This window comes from Macaca thibetana, chromosome 15 (assembly GCF_024542745.1).
Source record: "Macaca thibetana thibetana isolate TM-01 chromosome 15, ASM2454274v1, whole genome shotgun sequence".
Lineage (NCBI taxonomy): Eukaryota > Metazoa > Chordata > Mammalia > Primates > Cercopithecidae > Macaca > Macaca thibetana.
This window is the reverse complement of record NC_065592.1, coordinates 46,674,020-46,694,794: the sequence shown is the minus strand read 5'-3', so window position 1 is coordinate 46,694,794 and position 20,775 is coordinate 46,674,020. Positions and strand designations below refer to the sequence as shown.

The 20,775-nt window shown below is 44.1% G+C and overlaps 1 protein-coding gene across 2 annotated transcripts in view; it reads left to right on the top strand.

Annotated features, from left to right (window-relative positions):
• Positions 1 to 20,775, top strand: part of DNAI1 (dynein axonemal intermediate chain 1) — a 66,416-nt gene that overhangs the window by 12,937 nt on the left and 32,704 nt on the right. Inside the window, exons 2-5 of one of the 2 annotated variants that reach the window (XM_050760760.1) lie at positions 15,588 to 15,620; positions 17,317 to 17,415; positions 17,612 to 17,692; positions 20,117 to 20,209. In XM_050760760.1, coding sequence (XP_050616717.1) covers positions 15,588 to 15,620; positions 17,317 to 17,415; positions 17,612 to 17,692; positions 20,117 to 20,209 — 306 coding nt within the window. The remainder of the gene's footprint in view (positions 1 to 15,587; positions 15,621 to 17,316; positions 17,416 to 17,611; positions 17,693 to 20,116; positions 20,210 to 20,775) is intronic. The other variant, XM_050760761.1, reaches the window with a different exon arrangement.

The window sequence follows — 20,775 nt, the reverse complement described above, 5'->3', positions numbered from 1 at the left end:
ATGGAAAGCATACGAAATCTGTGTGAGTGTCATTATCAGACAAAGTAGTCTTCAAGACAAGAAGTATTCCCAGAGATAAATGGGGCCATTTTAAAATGACAAAGGGTCAATTCAAGAGGGATACATAAAATCACAAAGTATATGCCTCAAGATATAAGAATCAAAAGAACTTCAAGATGTAAGCACCAAAAAAATGACAACTAAAGGGAGAAGTAGAAATATTCATAATGATAATTCGATATTTTAACATTATTCTCTTGGTAGATCTGAACAGTGCTGTTAACCAACTTGACCTAATTAACATTTATAGAACACTACACTCAAGAACAGTAGAATGAAAACTACGCCCAAGAACTGCAGAATTTTCACAAGGATGAGCCATATACTGGGACATAAAATAAATTCAAATGCATTTTAAAAGATTAAAATCTTACAGTTTAACTTAATTCAAATTCAACATTCATCCTTGCCAAAAAAGAATCTCAGCATATTAAGAGTAGTTTGAACAAAATAGAAGTAAATAATATCTTTAAAATCTCTGGGTATTTAGAAATTAAAGAATACTTCTAAATAACCTATAGGTCAAGAAAATCATAAAGGAAATTAGAAAATATTTTTAATTGTAATGAAAATAAAACATACAAAAATTGTGAGGTGTTGCTAGAATTGTGCTTGATAGAAAGGTATAGTTTTAAATGCTGTATTAGAAAAAAAAAAAGGCTAAGTGTGGTGGCTCATGCCTGTAATCCCAGCACTTTGGAAGGCTGAGGTGGGTGGATCACTTGAGCCCAAGTGTGTGAGACCAGACTAGGCAACATAGTGAGACCCCTTCTCTACAAAAAAAAAAAAAAGAAAGAAAAAGAAAAAATTAGCTGGGTGTAGTGGCATTTACCTGTACTCCCAGCTACTTGGGAGGCTGAGGTGGGAAGATCGCTTAAGCCCATGAAGTAAACGCTGCAGTGAGCTATGATTGTGTCACTGCACTCCAGCCTCGGCAACAGAGTGAGACCCTGTCTCTCCTGGTCTCCAACCACCACACACACACACACACACACACACACACAAATACACACACACACAAGAAAGAGAAAGAAAAGAAAAGAAAAAAAGTTTAAGATCATCTGGGCGCAGTGGCTCACGCCTGTAATCCCAGCACTTTGGGAGGCCGAGGCCGGCAAATCACGAGGTCAAGAGATCGAGACCATCCGGGCCAACAAGGTGAAATCCTGTCTCTACTAAAAATACAAAAATTAGCTGGGCGTAGTGGCGCGCGCCTGTATTCTCAGCTACTCGGAAGGCTGAGGCAGGAGAATTGCTTGAACCCGGGAGGCGGAGGTTGCAGTGAGCCGAGATTGCGCCACTGCACTCCAGCCTGGCGACAGAGCGAGACTCCGTCATAAATAAATAAATAATAAAATTTTAAAAAGTTTAAGATCAGTGTTTTGTTTGGTTTTGTTTTTTTGAGACAGGGTCTTGCTCTGTCACCCAGGCTGGAGTGTAGTGCCCTGATCTCAGCTCACTGAAACCTTCCACCCCTGGGCTCAGGTGATCCTTCTGCCTCAGCCTCCTTAGTAGATGGGACTACAGGTGCATGCCACCACACCTGGCTAATTCTAGTATTTTTTAGTAGAGGCGAGGTTTCACCATGTTGGCCAGGCTGGTCTCAAACTCCTAAAATCAAGCGATCTGCCTGCCTCATCCTCCCAAAGTGCTGGGATTACAGGCATAAGCCACAGTGCCCAGCCTGCGATCAGTGTTCTAAGTTTCCATCTTAAGAATATAGAAAAAAATAAGCAAATTAAATCCAAAGAAGTAGAAACAAGATTTATTTCATCAATTCCACTTACTTTATAGTTTCAGAGAAAAATAAGAAAAATAATAGCAAAGCCAGAAGTTGATTATTTGAAAAGATTAATAATAAAGTTGATAAAATCTAGGAAGCCTTATCAAGATACAAAGAAAGCACAATATCCAGTATCAGGAATGAAAAATGAGATTTCAGGACAGACCTTACAGATGTTAAAAAGAATGAAAGGGGAATAGTAGGGAGAACCTTATGCCAATAAATTCATCAACTTAAATGGAATGGATGAAATTTTTGAAAAATGCAGTTTACCTTAACTGACACAAGAAGAAATGGAATATACTCCATACCTATTAAGAGATTGAATTCATAATTAAGAACCATCCCCCAAAGAAACTCCAGATGCAAATCATTTCACTGATGAATGGTATCAAGTATGTAAGGAATGAATAACACCAATCTTATACAAAGTCTTTCAGAAAATGAAGGATAAGGGAATAAGTCCCAATTCATTTTATGAATAACCCTGTTATAACCCTGATATCAAAATCAAAGCATTGCACAAGTAGAAAATTATAGGCTGATATTCCTCATGAACATAAATGCAAAGAAAAAGCCTTAACAAGATAATATCAAATCTGTTCCAGCAATATATAAAAAGAATAATAGATCAAACCAAGTGGGGTTTATCCCAAGAATACAAAGTTAGCTCATTAAAAAATCAAAGTATTGGCCAGGCCTGGTGGCTCACGCCTGTAATCCCAGCACTTTGGGAGGCTGAGGCGGGCAGATCATGAGGTCAGGAGTTCGAGACCAGCCTGGCCAACATAGTGAAACCCTGTCTCTACTAAAAAATACAAAAAGTTAGCTGGGCGTGGTGGTGGGCACCTGTAACCCCAGCTAGTCAGAAGGTTGAGGAATGAGAATTGCTTGAATCCGGGAGGAGGAGATTGCAGTAAGCTGAGATCATGCCATTGCACTCCAGCCTGGGCGACAGTGTGAGACTCTGTTAAAAAAAAAAAAAAATCAGAATATTTCTTTATATTAACAAGATAAAGAAGAAAAATCCTATGATGATGACATCTCAATAGATTCAGAAAGCATTGACAAGATTAAACATCCATCCACAAAAGATTGTTATAATGATCAAGTAAGATCATATACTCCAAAATGTTTAGTAAACTGAAAGATGCTATAAAAATGGAAAGTATTTTTATTGTCATCCTTCTGCTGTGACACCCTGAGATGCACAGGCTCCTTTCTAATAAGATTTCTTGGGACCTGGAAAACATAGTATTCAATTATTCATTCTAAGCCCTCAGAATGGAACTCAATCACCTTGCATGGCAGACTACACGAAATAATAAAAATAATGACAACCAAAATGTCTACATTGCCACTGGTACTTGAGGGCTTACTTTATGCTGGGCTCTGTGTTAGTGCTCTTCATACATTATTTTATTTTATCCTCACAGCAATTCTATAAGGAGGACACTAATATTTTTCTCCCCCTTACAGATGAGGAAATGAAGTTTAGGGACTAAACGCCTTGCTCAACGTCTTACATATAATTCGTAGCAGAGCCAGGTATCCGCAAAGGCTTATTTGAGAGCTCCAGCTTTTAAATCCTATACTTTCTGGCCTTCTGCAGCCTTATCTGGGAAGGGTCCTGTAGAATTGGCTTCTGCCCTCCTGTGTTTCCAGGGAGGAATGGGGCTGGTGTTGTATTCTCTTTTCCAGCATTCTGAGCACTGTGCTAACACTGCATTCATAGGAAAGGAAAATTTATGTCACTGTACCTTGTTGATTTTTACATTCTTAATTAGCATTTGAAATTATAAAAGTAATGCATATTCACATTTAATATATTAGGGTGGGTACAGTGGTTCATGCCTCTAATCCTGGCATTTTGGGAGGCTGAGGCAGGAGGATCACTTGAGGCCAGAAGTTTGAGACCAGCCTGGGCAACATAGCGAGACACTGCCACTACAAAAGATTTAAAAATTAACCAGGCCTGTTGGTACATGCCTGTATTCCTAGCTACTTGGGAGGGTGAAGCAGGAGGATCCCTTGAGCCCAGGAGGTAACAGCTGCAGTGAGCTGTGATTGTGTTGCTGCACTCTAGCCTGGCAATGGAGTAAGACCCTGACTCAAAAAAAAAAAATTAAAATTAGGACAATGAATATATAACAGTATTAGTCCCCTTCCCCACAATTCTGTAGTCACACTACCTGGACAGAAACCACTGTCAACAGATTCTATATATTCTTCCAGAAATTTTGTATGTATATGCAAATATACATATACACATATTCTTAAAGTAAACAGATGGGGCATCTATTCCTGTAACTTGCTTTTTTATTTGACAATATGCCTTGGAGAGCTTTCCATAGCAATACATAAACGTTTACTTCATTCTTTCCACTTTATTTTTTCAACAATATACTATTTTTTAATTGACAAATAAAATTGTATATCATCTAAAACATATTTTGAAATATTTATACATTGTGGAATGGCTAAATAAAGCTAATTATTATTATTATTATTATTTTGAGACAGAGTCTCACCCTGTCACCCAGGCTGGAGTGCAGTGGCATGATGTCAGCTCACTGCAACCTCCGCCTCCCAGGTTCAAGCAATTCTCCTGCCTCAGCCTCCCAAGTGACTGGGATTACAGGTACCTACCACCAGCCTAGCTAATTTTTGTATTTTTAGTAGCGATGGGGTTTCGCCCTGTTGGCCAGGCTGATTTCAAACTCCTGACCTCAGGTGATCCGCCTGCCTCGGCCTCCCAAAATACTGGGATTACAGGTGTGAGCCACCATACCCAGCCAATCAAGCTAATTAACATAGCATTACCTAGCATATTTATAATTTTTTGGGGTGAGAACACTTAAAACCTATTCTCTTAGCAATTTTCAAGAATACAATACATTGGTTGGTTGGTTGGTGGGTAGGTTTGTTGGTTGGTTTGAGACAGGATTTAGCTCTGGTGCCCAGGCTGGAGTGCAGTGCATGATCACAACTCACTGCAGCCTTGACCTTCTGGGCTCAAGTGATCCTCCCACCTCAGCCTCCCAAGTAGCTGAGACTATTGGTACACCCCACTACACCTGGCTAATTTTTTAAAAATTTTGTGGGGTCAGGATATCTTGCTATGTAACCTAGGTTGGTCTCGAACTCCTGGACTCAAGCATTCCTCCTGCCTAGGTCTCCCAAAGTACTGGGACTACAGGCATAAACCACCACACCCAGTCCAATACATTGTTATTTACTATAGTCACTATGTTGTATGATAGTTATTCTTTTAAAAATATGCATAACATCCCATTGAATTGCTGTAATTATTTTATGTTATTTATTTACCTAGACTCCTATTGGCAAATATTTGTGTTTTTCCATTTTAAAAAATTACAAATAAAGCCGAAGCAAGCAATTTTGTACATACATCTTATGCAGGTGTGACTATTTCTTTTCTTTTTTTTTCTTTTTTTGAGACAGGGACTTGTTCTGTCGCCCAGGCTGGAATGCAGTGGCACAGTCTCAACTCACTGCAGCCTCTACCTCCCGGGTTCAAGCGATCCTCCCACCTCACCCTTCTGAGTAGCTGGGACTATAGGCATGCACCACCACGCCTGGCTAATTTTGTTTATTTTTTTGTAGAGATGAAGTCTCACTATGTTGCCCAGGCTGGTCTTGAACCCCTGGACTCAAGTGCTCCTCCTGCCTTGGCCTCCCAAAATGCTGGGAGTGCAGGCGTGAGCCACTGCACTCAGCCTGAGATGTGAATATTTCTTTTTTCTTTCTTTCTTTCTTTTTTTTTTTTTTTTGAGACGGAGTCTCCCTCTGTCACCCAGGCTGGAGTGAAGTGGCACAATCTCGGTTCACTGCAACCTCCACCTCCTGGGTTCAAGTGATTCTCCTGCCTCAGCCTCCTGAGTAGCTGGGATTATGAGCACGTGCCATCATGTCCGGCTAATTTTTGTATTTTTAGTAGAGACAGGGTTTCACCATGTTGGTCAGACTGGTCTCGAACTTCTGACCTCGTGATCCACCCGCTTCGGCCTCCCAAAGTGCTGGGATTACAGGCGTGAGCCACTGTGCCCGGCGAGGTGTGAATATTTCTATAAGAAAACTCAAGAAAGTGGAGCCATTGAGTTGAGGGGTATATGCATTTTAAACTTTGGTACACATTGCAAACTTTGGTACAAAAAGTTCACATCAATTGGCACTACCACAACAATGTGTGTGTGCCTGTTACCCTGCATAGACCACTATTCAAAGTTTTAATACTTTTTTCAGCTACAAACACTTATTGTGTGCCTTCTGTGTGTTTTAGACACTGCACTAGGCTCAGAGATTTAAAATGTATTCAGTGTAGCTGGAGGAAGATTTGTTGGTGAATTGCTGCTGTTCCTTTGGGACTAAGAGCTTTTACCCTTTTAGTAACGGAAACTGCAAGCTGGTGAGGTATTTAGTTTCAATTTAGCTTAATGGAAACCTGTTAGTGAGTTTTAAAATAAGGACCAAGACAACTGAGATGGTAAACGAAGTCTCTTGGGCCGCAGGAAGGAGGATGCAGCATCTGTGGGTTTGCATGCCTCGAAGAGCCCCTCTTTCCAGGAACAATCATGTTTCAGCATTGAACTCTTGAGTGGAGATGTAAGCTGCTGAAATCTAGTCACCCCTAAGGCAGGTGCTTCCTAGTAGGCAAAGGGCCACACAGATCCCATGTGGCTGAGAGCAGAGCAGTGTCTATAAGTGGGAATGTAATGCTGTCAGCCATCATTTATTGGGCACACACTCAGGCCAGTTGCACATAAAGTGCACCACACTATGCACCTTATGTGTGTTGACTCAATTAATCCTCATAACAAGCTAATGATTGTCTGAGGGTGTCATTATAATGCCCATTTTAAAAATGAGGATACTGAGGTTCAAAGAAGACAATTAGGCCGGGCGCAGTGGCTCACGCCTGTAATCCCAGCACTTTGGGAGGCCGAGGCGGGCGGATCACGAGGTCAGGAGATCGAAACCACCCTGGCTAACACAGTGAAACCCCGTCTCTACTAAAAATACAAAAAGTTAGCCGGGCGTGGTGGCGGGCGCCTGTAGTCCCAGCTACTCGGGAGGCTGAGGCAGGAGAATGGTGTGAACCCAGGAGGCGGAGCTTGCAGTGAGCAGAGATTGCGCCACTGCACTCCAGTCTGGGTGACAGAGCGAGGCTCCGTCCCCACCCCCCCCCCCCCCAAAAAAAAACCAAAGAAGACAATTAACTTGCCTGGGGTCATAAAACTGTTAGCAGGCAGCAGAGTGGGGACTCAAACCCAGCTATGGTTGACTTTAAAGCCGACACTTGGGTTCCATGGCTCCATCTGATCACATACTCATTTTTAAGATATTATATATTTATGATAGAGAACAACTTAAGAATTTTTTTTTTTTTTTTTTTTTTTTTTTTTGAGACGGAGTCTCGCTCTGTAGCCCAGGCTGGAGTGCAGTGGCCGGATCTCAGCTCACTGCAAGCTCTGTCTCCCGGGTTCACGCCATTCTCCGGCCTCAGCCTCCCCAGTAGCTGGGACTACAGGCGCCCGCCACCTCGCCCGGCTAGTTTTTTGTATTTCTTAGTAGAGACGGGGTTTCACCGTGTTAGCCAGGATGGTCTTGATCTCCTGACCTCGTGATCCACCTGTCTCGGCCTCCCAAAGTGCTGGGATTACAGGCTTGAGCCACCGCGCCCGGCCAGAATTTTTTATCTCCTTATTTATTCCTAAAATATGCTCAGGGACAAATAGATCGCTTACATTGTTCAGTGGGTCATGAACCAAAACAGGTCTAAATGCAGGTAAATGACCAGTAGGTGGTAATAATAATTATCTCTTACATTGACAGAATTTTTGTTTTCAGTGTATCCTTCCATTGACCATGTCATTTGATCTGAACAATTCCCAGTGCCCTTTCTTTAAAAGGGTAACAGTTTTACCTACTTTGCAGATTGGGAATAATGACCGTACAATGCCCAGCAAGCTGCCTAGCTATTAGTGAATGCTCATTAGATTGCAGTTAGAGATGGTGACGGTAATCAACTGGTCTCTGCCTCTCCCCTCCCCTAACCCCGCTGCAGATAGTACTAGGTTGATAGACTTCAAACATCTGCCCTTGGTGTGTCACTGCTGTACATGAGAATGTCTCTTTCCAACCACCTCATTCTCTCTCAGCTCCTCTCCACAGCTTTCCAGACTTCTCTGGGACTTCCTGTCTCCCCTTTGGCTTCCTCAAGTGTCCCAGGACTGGCTGAGTGGGGCTGCATTGGAAGTTGCTTATGGAAAAAGACAGTCCTTAGGGCTGGACCAAGTTAGGAGAGGTGTTAACTTAAAGATCATCCAAAAGTGTGCTGAGCCAAGGACGTCATCCAGAGCTGTGCTAGAAGAACAAGGGGGTTAGAGGCCCAGAGAGGTGGCATCTTGAATGAGGTAAGGGGACCCATGCAGAGGCTGGCCTGACAGAAGGGTGGCCAGACATCATGGTTGATAGTATTGAGGGAAGGGAGAAGGACGTTCAGCTTAGAGCAGTGAAGTCAGGTGGTCCATGGAAGAAACCCTGTGAACCTAAAGAAAGAGAGGAGGTATTTTATTTGGGAAGCTCCCTTCTGAATCAGCCACTATCACCTGTGTGAGGCTTGGGGCATATCTAACCACTGGGCACACAGGCTCAGTCCCTCTGCTTACATGGCTGTTTCCTCCATAAGCTTAGGGAGAATTGTACGTGACCGAGTATGGCTGTAGGAGGGGAAAAGTAGGAGATGAGGTCGATACCATGTTCAGGGGCTTGGGCTTCATCTCATGGCAGAGGGTGGGCTCTTGGTGGCTTTATTTTATTTTATTATTTTATTTTATTTTGAGACAGGGTCTTGCTATGTTGCCCAGATTGGAGTGTAGTGGCACAATCATAGCTCACTGCAGCTTTGAACTCCTGAGCTCAAGCAGTCCTCTTACCTCAGCCTCCCAAGTAGCTGGGACTACAGGCACACATCACCACACCCAACTAATTAAAACAATCTTTTTATGTGGAGACAGGGTGTGGCTTTGTTGCCCAGCCTGGTCTTGAACTCTTGGAGGCTTTAAATCAAGAGAATGACACAATCATATTTTTGTTTTAGGAAGATCATTTGTAGATAGTGATTAAGAGTTCAGGTTCAAATCCTGGTCAACTTTAGGTCAGTTGCTTGATGTCTCTATACCTCAGTTTTCTCATTTGTAAAGTAGCTCATACTCCATAGGGTGGTTGTGAAGATTAAATGAAATAATGTACATAAATAGCTGAGTAAATGACTGGCCCAGAGTAAGTGCTCAGTTGCTGAAAATAATTATAATGATATAATTTTTAGAGTAGAGAGAAACTGGAGTCAGGGAGATCAAATATGGTTAGGCAAAAGATAGTAAGGGCCTGAATTAAGGAGAGGATACTTAAGAAAGATATTAAAGAAATGGAATTGTTAGGCTTTGAAACATAACGCTAGTGAGAGGGTGAAGAAAGGGCAAATATCTTTAATGGTTTCCAGTTTCCAACCTGGGTGACTAAATGGATGGTGGTGCACTTGAGTGAGGGGGCAATCCTGGAGGAAGTGGCTAAGAACATAATGAAGTCAGTTTTAAAGATATTAAGTCTGAGTACTCTGTCATCCATTTGAATATGAGGTTCTGGGAAATCTAAGCTTCAGAAATAGATATGGGGAGACCAAGACTCTGTCTCTCTTTCTCTCTCTCTTTTTTTTTTTTTTTTTTTTTTTTTTTGTCTCAGCTCACTGTGACCTCTGCCTCCCAGGTTCAAGTGATTCTCCTGCCTCAGCCTCCTGAGTAGCTGGCACTACAGGCGTGCACCACCATGCCCGGCTAGTTTTTGTATTTTTAGTAGAGATAGGGTTTCACTATGTTGCCCAGGCTGGTCTCAAACTCCTGGCCTCAAGTGATCCGCCCTTCTCAGCCTCCCCAAGTGCTGGGATTACAGGCGTGAGCCACAGTGCCTGGCCATGAGACCCTGTCTCAGGGAAAAAATAATAATAATAAATAGATTTGAGCTTTATCATAAGATGGAAGATGAAGTTGCAGGTGGGGATAAGAGCACCCAAGGGGAGGGTGTACAATAGGAAGACCAGAGGGTCAAGTATATATCCCTGGAGAGGTCAAGGATATTGAGGAGCCATTGGAGAGATCAGTGACATGGAAAAGAAGGTAGAGAAGTTTCAAGAAGGAGGGAGGGAGCCCTCAGCAATGTCAGGTACTCTAAGAGAACCGAGAAGTGACCACTAGGCAGCTGAGTTGTAATTGGTGACTTTTATAAGAGTGATGACCTCCATCCAAGTGCTAGCCTCTGTGCTAGTGATCCAAAAACGAATAAGACTCAGTTCCTAATCTCACAGTGCTCACACTGAAACCCACAACAAAAAGAATGGAAAAATGCTCTGCTGTGAAAGAGTTCAGGCTGAGACATCTGTTATCCCATTGATCAGCAGGGCTAAACTGTCTGTCTCTTTCATAGACATCTTCCCTTGGCCAAATAGAATGACCTATCCAAGAGAAGAGGATCTTCTTTGGTCAATAGCATAAGAACACCAAGATGCCTCCTATGTGTACTGCAGTGTGATGCATCTTTTCATAATACTATTCCCTTCTGTAGACCAGACCCAGAGACTGTAACAGAGTGTCTATTTACATTTGGTCATTCAGTACTTGTGATGGAAGGTAGAGGGTAGCCTTGCTTAAAGTGAGGAAAGGAAGAGTAGAGGGAGGTAAGAGAAAGGTGGAAAAGGAAAAGTTAGATAAAGGACTAGCAGAGGCTAGTTGGGTAGGGTTTTGTTAGGCAGAGATAGTGGAAGCAGGGAGAGGGAAGGGGAAGATGGCATTCCTGGCAGAGGAATGGTAACAGCAAAGGTGAAGAGGTGGGAAAACACAGGCCAGGCTCAGAAACTCGCTGGACTGCACCTCGGAGTCCTAGCACATGATTTCTGGGAGAGCAGGCTGGAATGGAGGCTTGGGGCCAGATAATAGAGTTTTGAGGGCTAGGGAGGAGTTTGAGCTTTCTTCTGTAGCCTGATAGCTTCTGGGAGCAACTGTCAAAAGCCTTTCAGGAATTCAGGCTTGTCTGTCTCAGGCTTCTCATTCTGCAAGACCAAGGGCCCAAAGTGGCAGCCTGACATTCTATCTCCTTTGCCTTGGTTGGGAAGTTAGGGCTGTAGCTGATTTCATTGGCCTGTTTTGCATTTATTATAGTGTGGCTTTTATAGTGTGTTAATTGAAATATTTCCAACTGCCAAAAACAATTACACTCAAACTGCCTTGTCAGTTCTTTTATTGCCAGATAAATGTTTTACAGACATATTTACAGGGGGCAGCGGTAACTGGATCTCGTTTTCTATTTAAGGCTTGTGGTTTGGGTTGGGATTGGCCCTCCTGTGCTCTATTGTGAGCCTGAAAGTTGTTACACGTTGTGACGCTTCCATCCCATTACCTTATGGAACAGAGGTTCTTCAAAGGAAAGTAGCTCTCTGGCTCGTGTGACTTAGCCTCAGAGAAGTGTTCCTATAGTTGGAAACCTTGGCAACCTGACAAAAATTTGAATCCTACTGCCTGCTCTACCAGCAGCAATCCCAGCCCAAGAGGAGACATGCTTTTCTCTTTCCCTGAAATTCCTTTCTTCCTTTCCACCCTCCAACTCTCTCCCAAAGACCCTATCATGCAAGAGCTGTAAAAGCCCATCTAGTCTAACTCCCTCCCTTTGCATTTGGGAAACGGAGGCTCCCCCAAGATCACACAGGTTGTGAGCATGACACCTGTGAGGCTGACAGAGCTGGAAGCAGAGGTTTCTTTCCAGTGTGCCCTTCGGCTCCTCTGCTGCATTGAACCCTTCTGCAGTGCACTAGGCCTGCTCCTTCCAAGAGCCCCTCCCTCACATCTCCAGTCCCCTCATGCTTGATCATCTGAAACACCTATTTGTTCTGTATATATACTGTAGGATTTTTGTTGGGTTGTTTGGTGGAACATTCTTTGTTTTTGTTTTTGTTTTTTGAGATGGAGTCTTACTCTGTCGCCCAGGCTGGAGTCCAGTGGTGTGATCTTGGCTCACTGCAACCTCTGCCTCCTGGGTTCAAGTGATTCTCCTGCCTCAGCCTCCTGAATAGCTGAGATTACAGGCATGTGCCACCACATCTGGCTAATTTTTTTGTATTTTTAGTAGAGACAGGGTTTCGCTATGTTGGCCAGGCTGGTCTTGAACTCCGGACCTCAGGTGAGCTGTCCACCTCAGCCTCCCAAAGTGCTGGGATTATAGGCATGAGTCACCACGCCTGGCCAACTTTGTACATGATGTTTTCTCCTATTGAAAAACATTTTCTCCACCTAGACAATGTATACTTGTCCTTTGACACCAGCTAAGAAATCGTCACCTCTGGCCAGGTACGGTGGCTCATGTCTGTAATCCCAGCACATTGGGAGGCTCAGGTGGGTGGATCACCTGAGGTCAGGAGTTTGAGACCAGCCTGGCCGACATGGTGAAACCCTGTCTCTACTAAAAAAAAATACAAAAAATAGGCCGGGCGCAGTGGCTCACGCCTGTAATCCCAGCTTCTTGGGAGGCTGACGCAGGAGAATTGCTTGAACCTGGGAGGTGGAGGTTGCAGTGAGCTGAAATGGTGTCACTGCACTCCAGCCTCGGCAACAGAGTAAGACTATCTCAAAAATAAATAAATTGACTGGGCGTGGTGGTTCACGCCTGTAATCCCAGCACTTTGGGAGTCCGAGGCAGGTGGATCAACTGAGGTCAGGAGTTCAAGACCAGCCTGGCCAACCTAGTGAAACCCCCGTCTCTGCTAAAAATTCAAAAATTAGCCGGGTGTGGTGGCGGACGCCTGTAATCCCAGCTACTCGGGAGGCTGAGGCAGGAGAATCGCTTGAAACCAGAAGGCAGAGGTTGCAGTGACCTGAGATCGCGCCACTGCACTCCAGCCTAGGCGAAAGAGTGAAACTCTGTCTCAAAATAATAATAATAATAATAATAACAAATTTTTAAAAATTAAAAAAATACAAAAAACTAGCTTGGCGTGGTGGCAGGCACCTGTAATCCTAGCTACTTGGGAGGCTGAGGCAGCAGAATCCTTGGACCTGGGAGGCAGAGGTTGCAGTGAGTTGAGATCACACCATTGACTCCAGCCTGGGCAACAAGAGCAAAACTCCATCTGGTCACCTCTGGAAGCCTTTCCTGTGTATCCCGGACTGGGTAGGTGCCCCACGCACTTCCACCATGCCCTGTGCACACATATCTCTGTTGCTGGCACAGAGCTGACTTTCAAAGGAACGTGTGCTGAATAAGAGGGTGAGTGAGTGGGTGAGTGTGTGAGTGGGTGAGTGAGTGGGTGAGTGGGTGAGTGAGTGAGTGAGTGGGTGAGTGGGTGAGTGAGTGAGTGGATGAGTGGGTGAGTGAGTGAGTGGGTGAGTGAGTGGGTTAGTGGGTGAGTGGGTGGGTGCGTGAGTGATTGGGTGGGTGAGTGGGTGAGTGGGCGAGTGGGTGAGTAGGTGAGTGGGTGAGTGAGTGGGTGGGTGCGTGAGTGATTGAGTGGATGAGTGAGTGGGTGGGTGAGTGAGTGGGTGAGTGGGCGAGTGGGTGAGTAGGTGAGTGAGTGGGTGAGTGAGTGAGTGGGTGGGTGAGTGGGTGAGTGAGTGGGTGGGTGGTGAGTGAGTGAGTGGGGGTGAGTGAGTGGGTGAGTGAGTGGGTGAGTGAGTGGGTGAATGGGTGAGTGAGTGAGTGGGTGAGTGAGTGGGTGGGTGCGTGAGTGAGTGGGTGAGTGAGTGGGTGAATGGGTGAGTGAGTGGTGAGTGAGTGAATGAGTGGGTGAGTGAGTGGGTGGGTGCGTGAGTGATTGGGTGGGTGAGTGGGTGAGTGGGCGAGTGGGTGAGTAGGTGAGTGGTGAGTGAGTGGGTGGTGCGTGAGTGATTGAGTGGATGAGTGAGTGGGTGGGTGAGTGAGTGGGTGAGTGGGCGAGTGGGTGAGTAGGTGAGTGAGTGGGTGAGTGAGTGAGTGGGTGGGTGAGTGGGTGAGTGAGTGGGTGGGTGCGTGAGTGAGTGAGTGGGTGAGTGAGTGGGTGAGTGGGTGAGTGAGTGGGTGAATGGGTGAGTGAGTGAGTGGGTGAGTGAGTGGGTGGGTGCGTGAGTGAGTGGGTGAGTGAGTGGGTGAATGGGTGAGTGAGTGGTGAGTGAGTGAATGAGTGGGTGAGTGAGTGGGTGGGTGCGTGAGTGAGTGAGTGGGTGAGTGAGTGAGTGGGTGAGTAAGTGGGCGAGTGGGTGAGTGGGCGAGTGGGTGAGTAGGTGAGTGAGTGGGTGAGTGAGTGGGTGAGTGAGTGAATGGGTGAGTGAGTGGCTGGGTGGGTGAGTGAGTGACTGGGTGGGTGCGTGAGTGAGTGAGTGGGTGAGTGAGTGAGTGGGTGAGTGGGTGAGTGGGTGAGTAGGTGAGTGAGTGGGTGAGTGGGTGAGTGAGTGGGTGAGTGAGTGAGTGGGTGGGCGAGTGAGTGGGCGAGTGAGTGAGTGGGCGAGTGGGTGAGTGGGCTGGTGGGTGAGTGGGCGGGTGGGTGAGTGGGCAAGAGGGTGAGTGAGCTAGTGGGTGGGTGAGTGAGTGGGTGAGTGATGAGCACTGATCACACTCATCTGTCCTCCAGGGACCTTGAGCAAACTGGGGCAGAGACCTCATCTTTCTTTCTCCCACTGCTTAGGTTAGTGCCTGACACAATTAGATGCTCCACTAATATTTATCAAATTGATTTGAGCATGTTGCTCTTTGGAACATAAAATTTAAGCATGTTAGAACAGAAGGTTATCGTGTCCAATCCTATGCATTTTACTGATAAGGAAACTGAAGATTATAGAGGAAAAGCACTTTTCCCAGGGTTATGATGACTAATGGGTTTTGATGGCATTCATTTATCTATTCAGTAAGTATTTCGAACACCTACTATGTTCTGAGCAATGTTCTAGATGCTGAGGCTTTGTGCAGCAGTGTACAAAGCAAATAAAGTGTCTGCTCATGAAAAGCATATATTTATCCCCAAAAGTGTTTATAAATATAACCTGTTTTTGAAATACCTTTATTGCCTGGTACAGAGATGAACACTTAGAATATGCTTTAAAAATATCTGTTGAGGGCCGGGCGCGGTGGCTCAAGCCTGTAATCCCAGCACTTTGGGAGGCCGAGACGGGCGGACCACGAGGTCAGGAGATCGAGACCATCCTGGCTAACACGGTGAAACCCCGTCTCTACTAAAAAAATACAAAAAACTAGCCGGGCGACGTGGCGGGCGCCTGTAGTCCCAGCTACTCGGGAGGCTGAGGCAGGAGAATGGCGTAAACCCGGGAGGCGGAGCTTGCAGTGAGCTGAGATCCGGCCACTGCACTCTAGCCTGGGCAGCAGAGTGAGACTCCATCTCAAAAAAAAAAAAAAAAAAAAAAAAATATCTGTTGAACTAGTTGCAAATAAGAAATTCCCAGTGCTAAGTTACTTGGTCGTGCTCTTCACGGGTCAGTCCCACTGATGCTAAAACCGGGTTGCCTCAGATATAGGACCTCTCTGGCTGGGCGAATAAGAGTATGTTGCCTCTGAAACTGTTTCTGAAACTTGGGAAGGTTCAACGTCCTTTGACTGTGGGGTCCCTGGGCAGGAGCCTCCCTGAAATACTGTTTATGATATTTCCATGTCAATTCGCTTATGACTTACCTTCTGTTTTCTGTTCTTCATTTAGAGCATCAGCATAGGCAGAGGAACCAGGAAGAGAGTAAGTGTGGAGATTACCATGGTCTCTCAGCAAGATACTAATAGTGTTTTTTTTTGTTGAAAATATAATCTATATGTTTTTAGAAAATGCAAATGAACTAAAAGAAGAATGTTAAAATCACCCTTAAACCTACCATCCTATAACAACTTTAGTTAACATGTGATGTTACATCCTCTCAGATATTTTTATGCATATATAAAATTACATGTATTTATTGATTGATTATTTTTCTTTGGAGAAATAAGAGAGATATATTTATTTTTAAGTGGAACCAAACTGTATATGTTATTTTATAACATGTTTTTCACATAAAATATTTAGAGTGCCTTCCATTGCTAATAAATATATTTTTATAGCATCATTTGAAATTACTGCATAATATTTTACCATATGTTCCTTAAGATTGTACCATAATTTGTTCAACCATGCCTCATTGCTGGACATTTAAATGTTTCCTTTTTTGGTTGGGCGTGGTAGCTCATGCCTGTAATCCCAGCACTTTGGGAGGCCGAGGCAGGCGGATCACTTGAGGTCAGGAGTTCGAGACCAGCCTGGCCAACATGGTGAAACCCTGTCTCTACTAAAATACAAAAATTAGCTAGGCATGGTGGTGCATGCCTGTAGTCCTAGCTACTTGGGAGGCCGAGGCAAGAGAATTGCTTGAACCCAGGAGGTGGAGGTTATGGTGAGCCGAGATTGTGCCACTGCACTCCAGCTTGGGTGACACAGCAAGACTCCATCTCACATAAATAAATAAATAAAAATAAAAATAAAAATAAATGTTTCCTTTTTCACTGTTATTATCAATCCTCTAACAAACATCAGTGCACCGAAATCTTTGGACATATTCCTTAATATAAATTCCTACATGTACGAATTTGGGTCAAAGAGTATAAACAGTTATTAGGCTTTCATAAATAGTTTCCAGTTGATATTTAGAAAGGTTATACTAATTTGTGAGTGCTCATTTTCCCACAGCCTCATGAATGCTGGATATTACTTTTGGTTGTTTTATAGTTTGCCAGTTTTATAGTGAAAAAAAAATGCATGTTTTATTTTGTATAACTTTGATTGTTAGTGAGGGTAAACATTTAAAAAAATATGTCATGGGCCACTTTGGCAAGATGTTTAAGTGTCTGCCAGGGAAAGGCAAACCACGCTCAGCCAAAAAAGGAAACATTGATTTTTTTGCTCCAAGGACCTAATGGGACTCTGAGGCTTGAAGTAACTAAGTACAGAGAGTACTGAGTAACCTTAAGGTGGCAGTTGGGAACATAAAATATAAATTAGAGGTGAAGTAACAGCTTGTCATCCTTTCTTGATGTCTAAACCACTTTGCATGAAGCCCTGCCTTTGGCTGTTGGTCCTAGACATTAGCTTCTGGGCTTTACAGAAGGCAGTAGGGAGGAACCAGTTCTTCTGGTCCCACTACTAGGGCCAAAGGCCTGCCACAACATTCCGAGTTCCAGCTAAGCCTGACCCCCAGGGCAGAGGTGGCCAGGATCTTCCAGGCAATGAGAACTCTGGCCTGAGCAGTTCTTTTGGACTCTTTCATGAGTTGTATGTTGTACATTTTGTATTCTACGTACAAGGGGCATAGCTTGGCTTCTGGGAGTGTTTGTGAATGAAGGGGCTTCCTGCATGCTTGTCCAAGCAGAGCAGACACTCCCAAGCCTCATGTGAGGTTTTTGTCTAGGATGAAGATTCAGGGACTGAAGTGGGAGAAGGCACAGATGAATGGGCCCAATCCAAAGCCACAGTTAGACCCCCTGACCAGCTGGAGTTGACTGACGCGGTGAGTGAGTAGCCTCTTGTCCTTGCTCCTTGTACCTCTTCCAGTTTCAGAGATGTGTTCTTCCTTAGTACATGATTAGGAGCTTGCCCAGAACCTGGGTGTGAGACGTCTGCTGATACTCTGGGGGATCCTCCTAAGCCTCAGATAGGGTTGGGGGGCCTTCATGTATGACTCTCTTGGTATCTCTCTCCCTCAGGAGTTAAAGGAGGAGTTCACTCGGATTTTGACAGCCAACAACCCACACGCACCCCAGAACATTGTCAGGTACAGCTTCAAAGTAAGTCATCCCCTCCTGGGCAGGGACATCTATACCCATCTCCTTGGAGTGACAGTGACTTGCTACATTGCAAAAGCCTCTCAGTAATTCTAGAGGAGAGCACTTTTAAACTGAGGTCCTTGGCTAGAATCCTGAGATTTCACATGGAGTTTTCTAGAAGTTTTTGAAATTTCTTTATGAATCTCCCTTGCAGTCTTGCTAATTGTGGTCTTAAGTGTCCTGCAGAGTCAGTCTTTTCAGGAATCTTGAAATGAATCATTTGGTTAGAAAAATGCTTTTCTGATATATGTAACACATTTTTTCCTAACATAAACTATCGAGTCTTCAAAAGCTGAGTTTTCCTCTAGCCAGGCAGCTGGATGAAGTACAATTTCCCTCTAGACAAAAGGAGCTGGTCTTCTCCCCTCCCCACCCCCAGCCCCATTGGAGAAGCTCTAGCAGGCTCCAGTCTCAGCATTTCTTGACATCACAGCCAGACAGGCCCGTGACCTCATCAGGGCCCTCCTTTAGTACACATGGCGTGGGTGGGTAAGTTCTGACTTGGTAGACACATATTGGTATGCCTATATAGGGGACAATACTGTTTTCACTCATAGCAAGGTCAGCGCCTGTGGGTATGAACTGAAGAGAATTTCCGAGTACATTTGCGCTGCAGTGGAAGGGGTGCATATGTTTCCTATTTCGTTATTCTGAGACCCATTTGTTGCATGCTTACTGTGTGCCAGTGTCAGGTCCTATGTTAGGTTTTTTACATAGAATATCTCATATAATCCTCCCATTTCTTTGGTATAAGGACTATTAATATTCTAATTTTATGAAAACTTAGATTAAATTAGATAAACAAATTACAAAAGTCACATAACCAGAATTCAAAGCAAGATTTCAACTAGTTTGTCTGACTCCAAAGCAACATTACACTGTTTCTTTAAAATAATTTAAAATATATATGTATAATATTTTGAAAATATAATAGAAACCTATGGTACAAATTTCAAAAGATTCAAAAAACAATGAAAACACAGTCAAAATGAAACCTCCCTCTCTCCCCTGTCCTCTTTCCTCCAGACAAGCAGTTTCTTTTTTTGTTTTTTTGAAAATTTTATGAAGATTTAATTTACATGCTATACAATTCACCCACTTAAAGTGTACAATTCAGTGGCTTTTAGTATATTTACAGGTTGTACAATGACCACCACAATTTTAGAACATTTTCACTTCCCTCCAAAGAAACCCCAAACCACTTAGCTGTTCCCCCTCAGTCTTCCATCCCTTCCAGCCCTTGGCAACCATTAAACTATTTTCTGTTTCTATAGATTTGCCTATTCTGGACATTTCATATAAGTGGAATTATACAGCATGTGGTCTTTTGTGACTGGCTCGTCTCATTTAGCATGATGTTTTCAATTCATATTGTAGCATGTGTCGCTACTTCATTTCTTTTTATTGCCAAATAATATTCACTTGTATGAATATACTACATTCTATTTATCCATTCATCAGTTGATATTCATTTGAATTGTTTGTTTTTTGGCTATTATGACTAATGCTGCTATGAACATTTGTGTGCGAGTGTTTGTGAAAGATTTCTTGAACACACTGCTTCTTATTTAAGATTGTGTAATCAACCCCTACACAAATCCAGAAACGTTTCTTTTTTCTTTTCTTTTTTTTTTTTTTTTTTTGAGACGGAATGTGGCTCTGTCACCCAGGCTGGAGTGCAGTGGCTCGATCTCTGCTCACTGCAAGCTCCGCCTCCCGGGTTCACGCCATTCTCCTGCCTCAGCCCCGCGAGTAGCTGGGACTACAAGCGCCCGCCACCACGCCCGGCTAATTTTTTGTATTTTTGGTGGAGACGGGATTTCACCGTGTTAGCCACTATGGTCTCAATCTCCTAACCTCGTGATCCGCCCGCCTCGGCCTCCCAAAGTGCTGGGATTACAGGCGTGAGCCACCGCGCCCGGCCCCAGAAACGTTTCTTGAAAGGTGCCACTCGTGAGTTCTGCAAATGGCTTCCTTTAGGCAGCCCGAAAAGGTCAGAGGGAAGCTGCCTTATCCTCCCTGATGTTATGCTGGAGCACAGTGCACTTTATGGGCTCCTGTCCTTCTGACATCTGAAAGAGGACCTCTGTAGGATTCAGCGTGCTGGCCATGGGAAGCACACTACAGGCAAAGGATTGGCATTGCCTTGTCAATTTCAACATACTCCTCTTGCTCTTCATTTGGGAGCCCAAGTCTCCTGGGAAAGCTCACCGTACCCAACCTTCCAACAGCCTCCCATGACTGGTGGCATCTTTCCACAGAGCTGGTTTCCATCTCATTGGTCCTGAAATAGCTTTAGGTCCCCAAAGCTGCTACTTTCCTTTGATGTGGTGGAGTAGAGAGGCAGATGGTTCTGATCTAGGCATGCCTTCCCTCCCCTCACAGAAGCAATGGAGTCTGGATTTCATTCCTAAACTGAAGAGGAAGATCCCAGTCAACTACTGGGGACAGGATGAAGGTGAAATCTCAAATAAAACTGTAAGGGTAATTTATTCCCTTGGGAATCTTCATCATGAAAATAGTTACTCTTTTATTGAACATTAATATTGAGCATTTGTTATGTATCAGACACTGTTAATAGGTTGTTTTTATTATTTTTAATACTTACAATTATCATGCAAATTAGATAGTATTAGCCTTCTTTTATAGATGAAGAACTTAGGGCTTAGAGTGGTTAAGCCCAAAGTCATGAAGATAAGAAGAAGCAGGATAAAGATTCAAACCCAATTCTGCCTGCCTCCAAAGACCATGCTCTTAACCACAGCACAGTCTCATCTTCCCATACATCTGAGTTACTGAAAGAGGAAGGGCTCTGTGGTGACTTTTAAGTACAGAGATTCCCAACTTGGGTGATGGCGACCCTCCCAGCCCTCCAGGGGCAGGGAGATCTGTGCAGCTGGACCCAATGAACTGGTTTCCTCTACTGTGAGTTTACCATAGTGTGCCATGCAAACATAGTTTCTATATGGCTTGAAAAGCGTTTGCAGTTCTGTTTTAAAAGAAGGAAGAGATCTCCGGTCTCCAAGTCAATTTTAGTGGTTGCA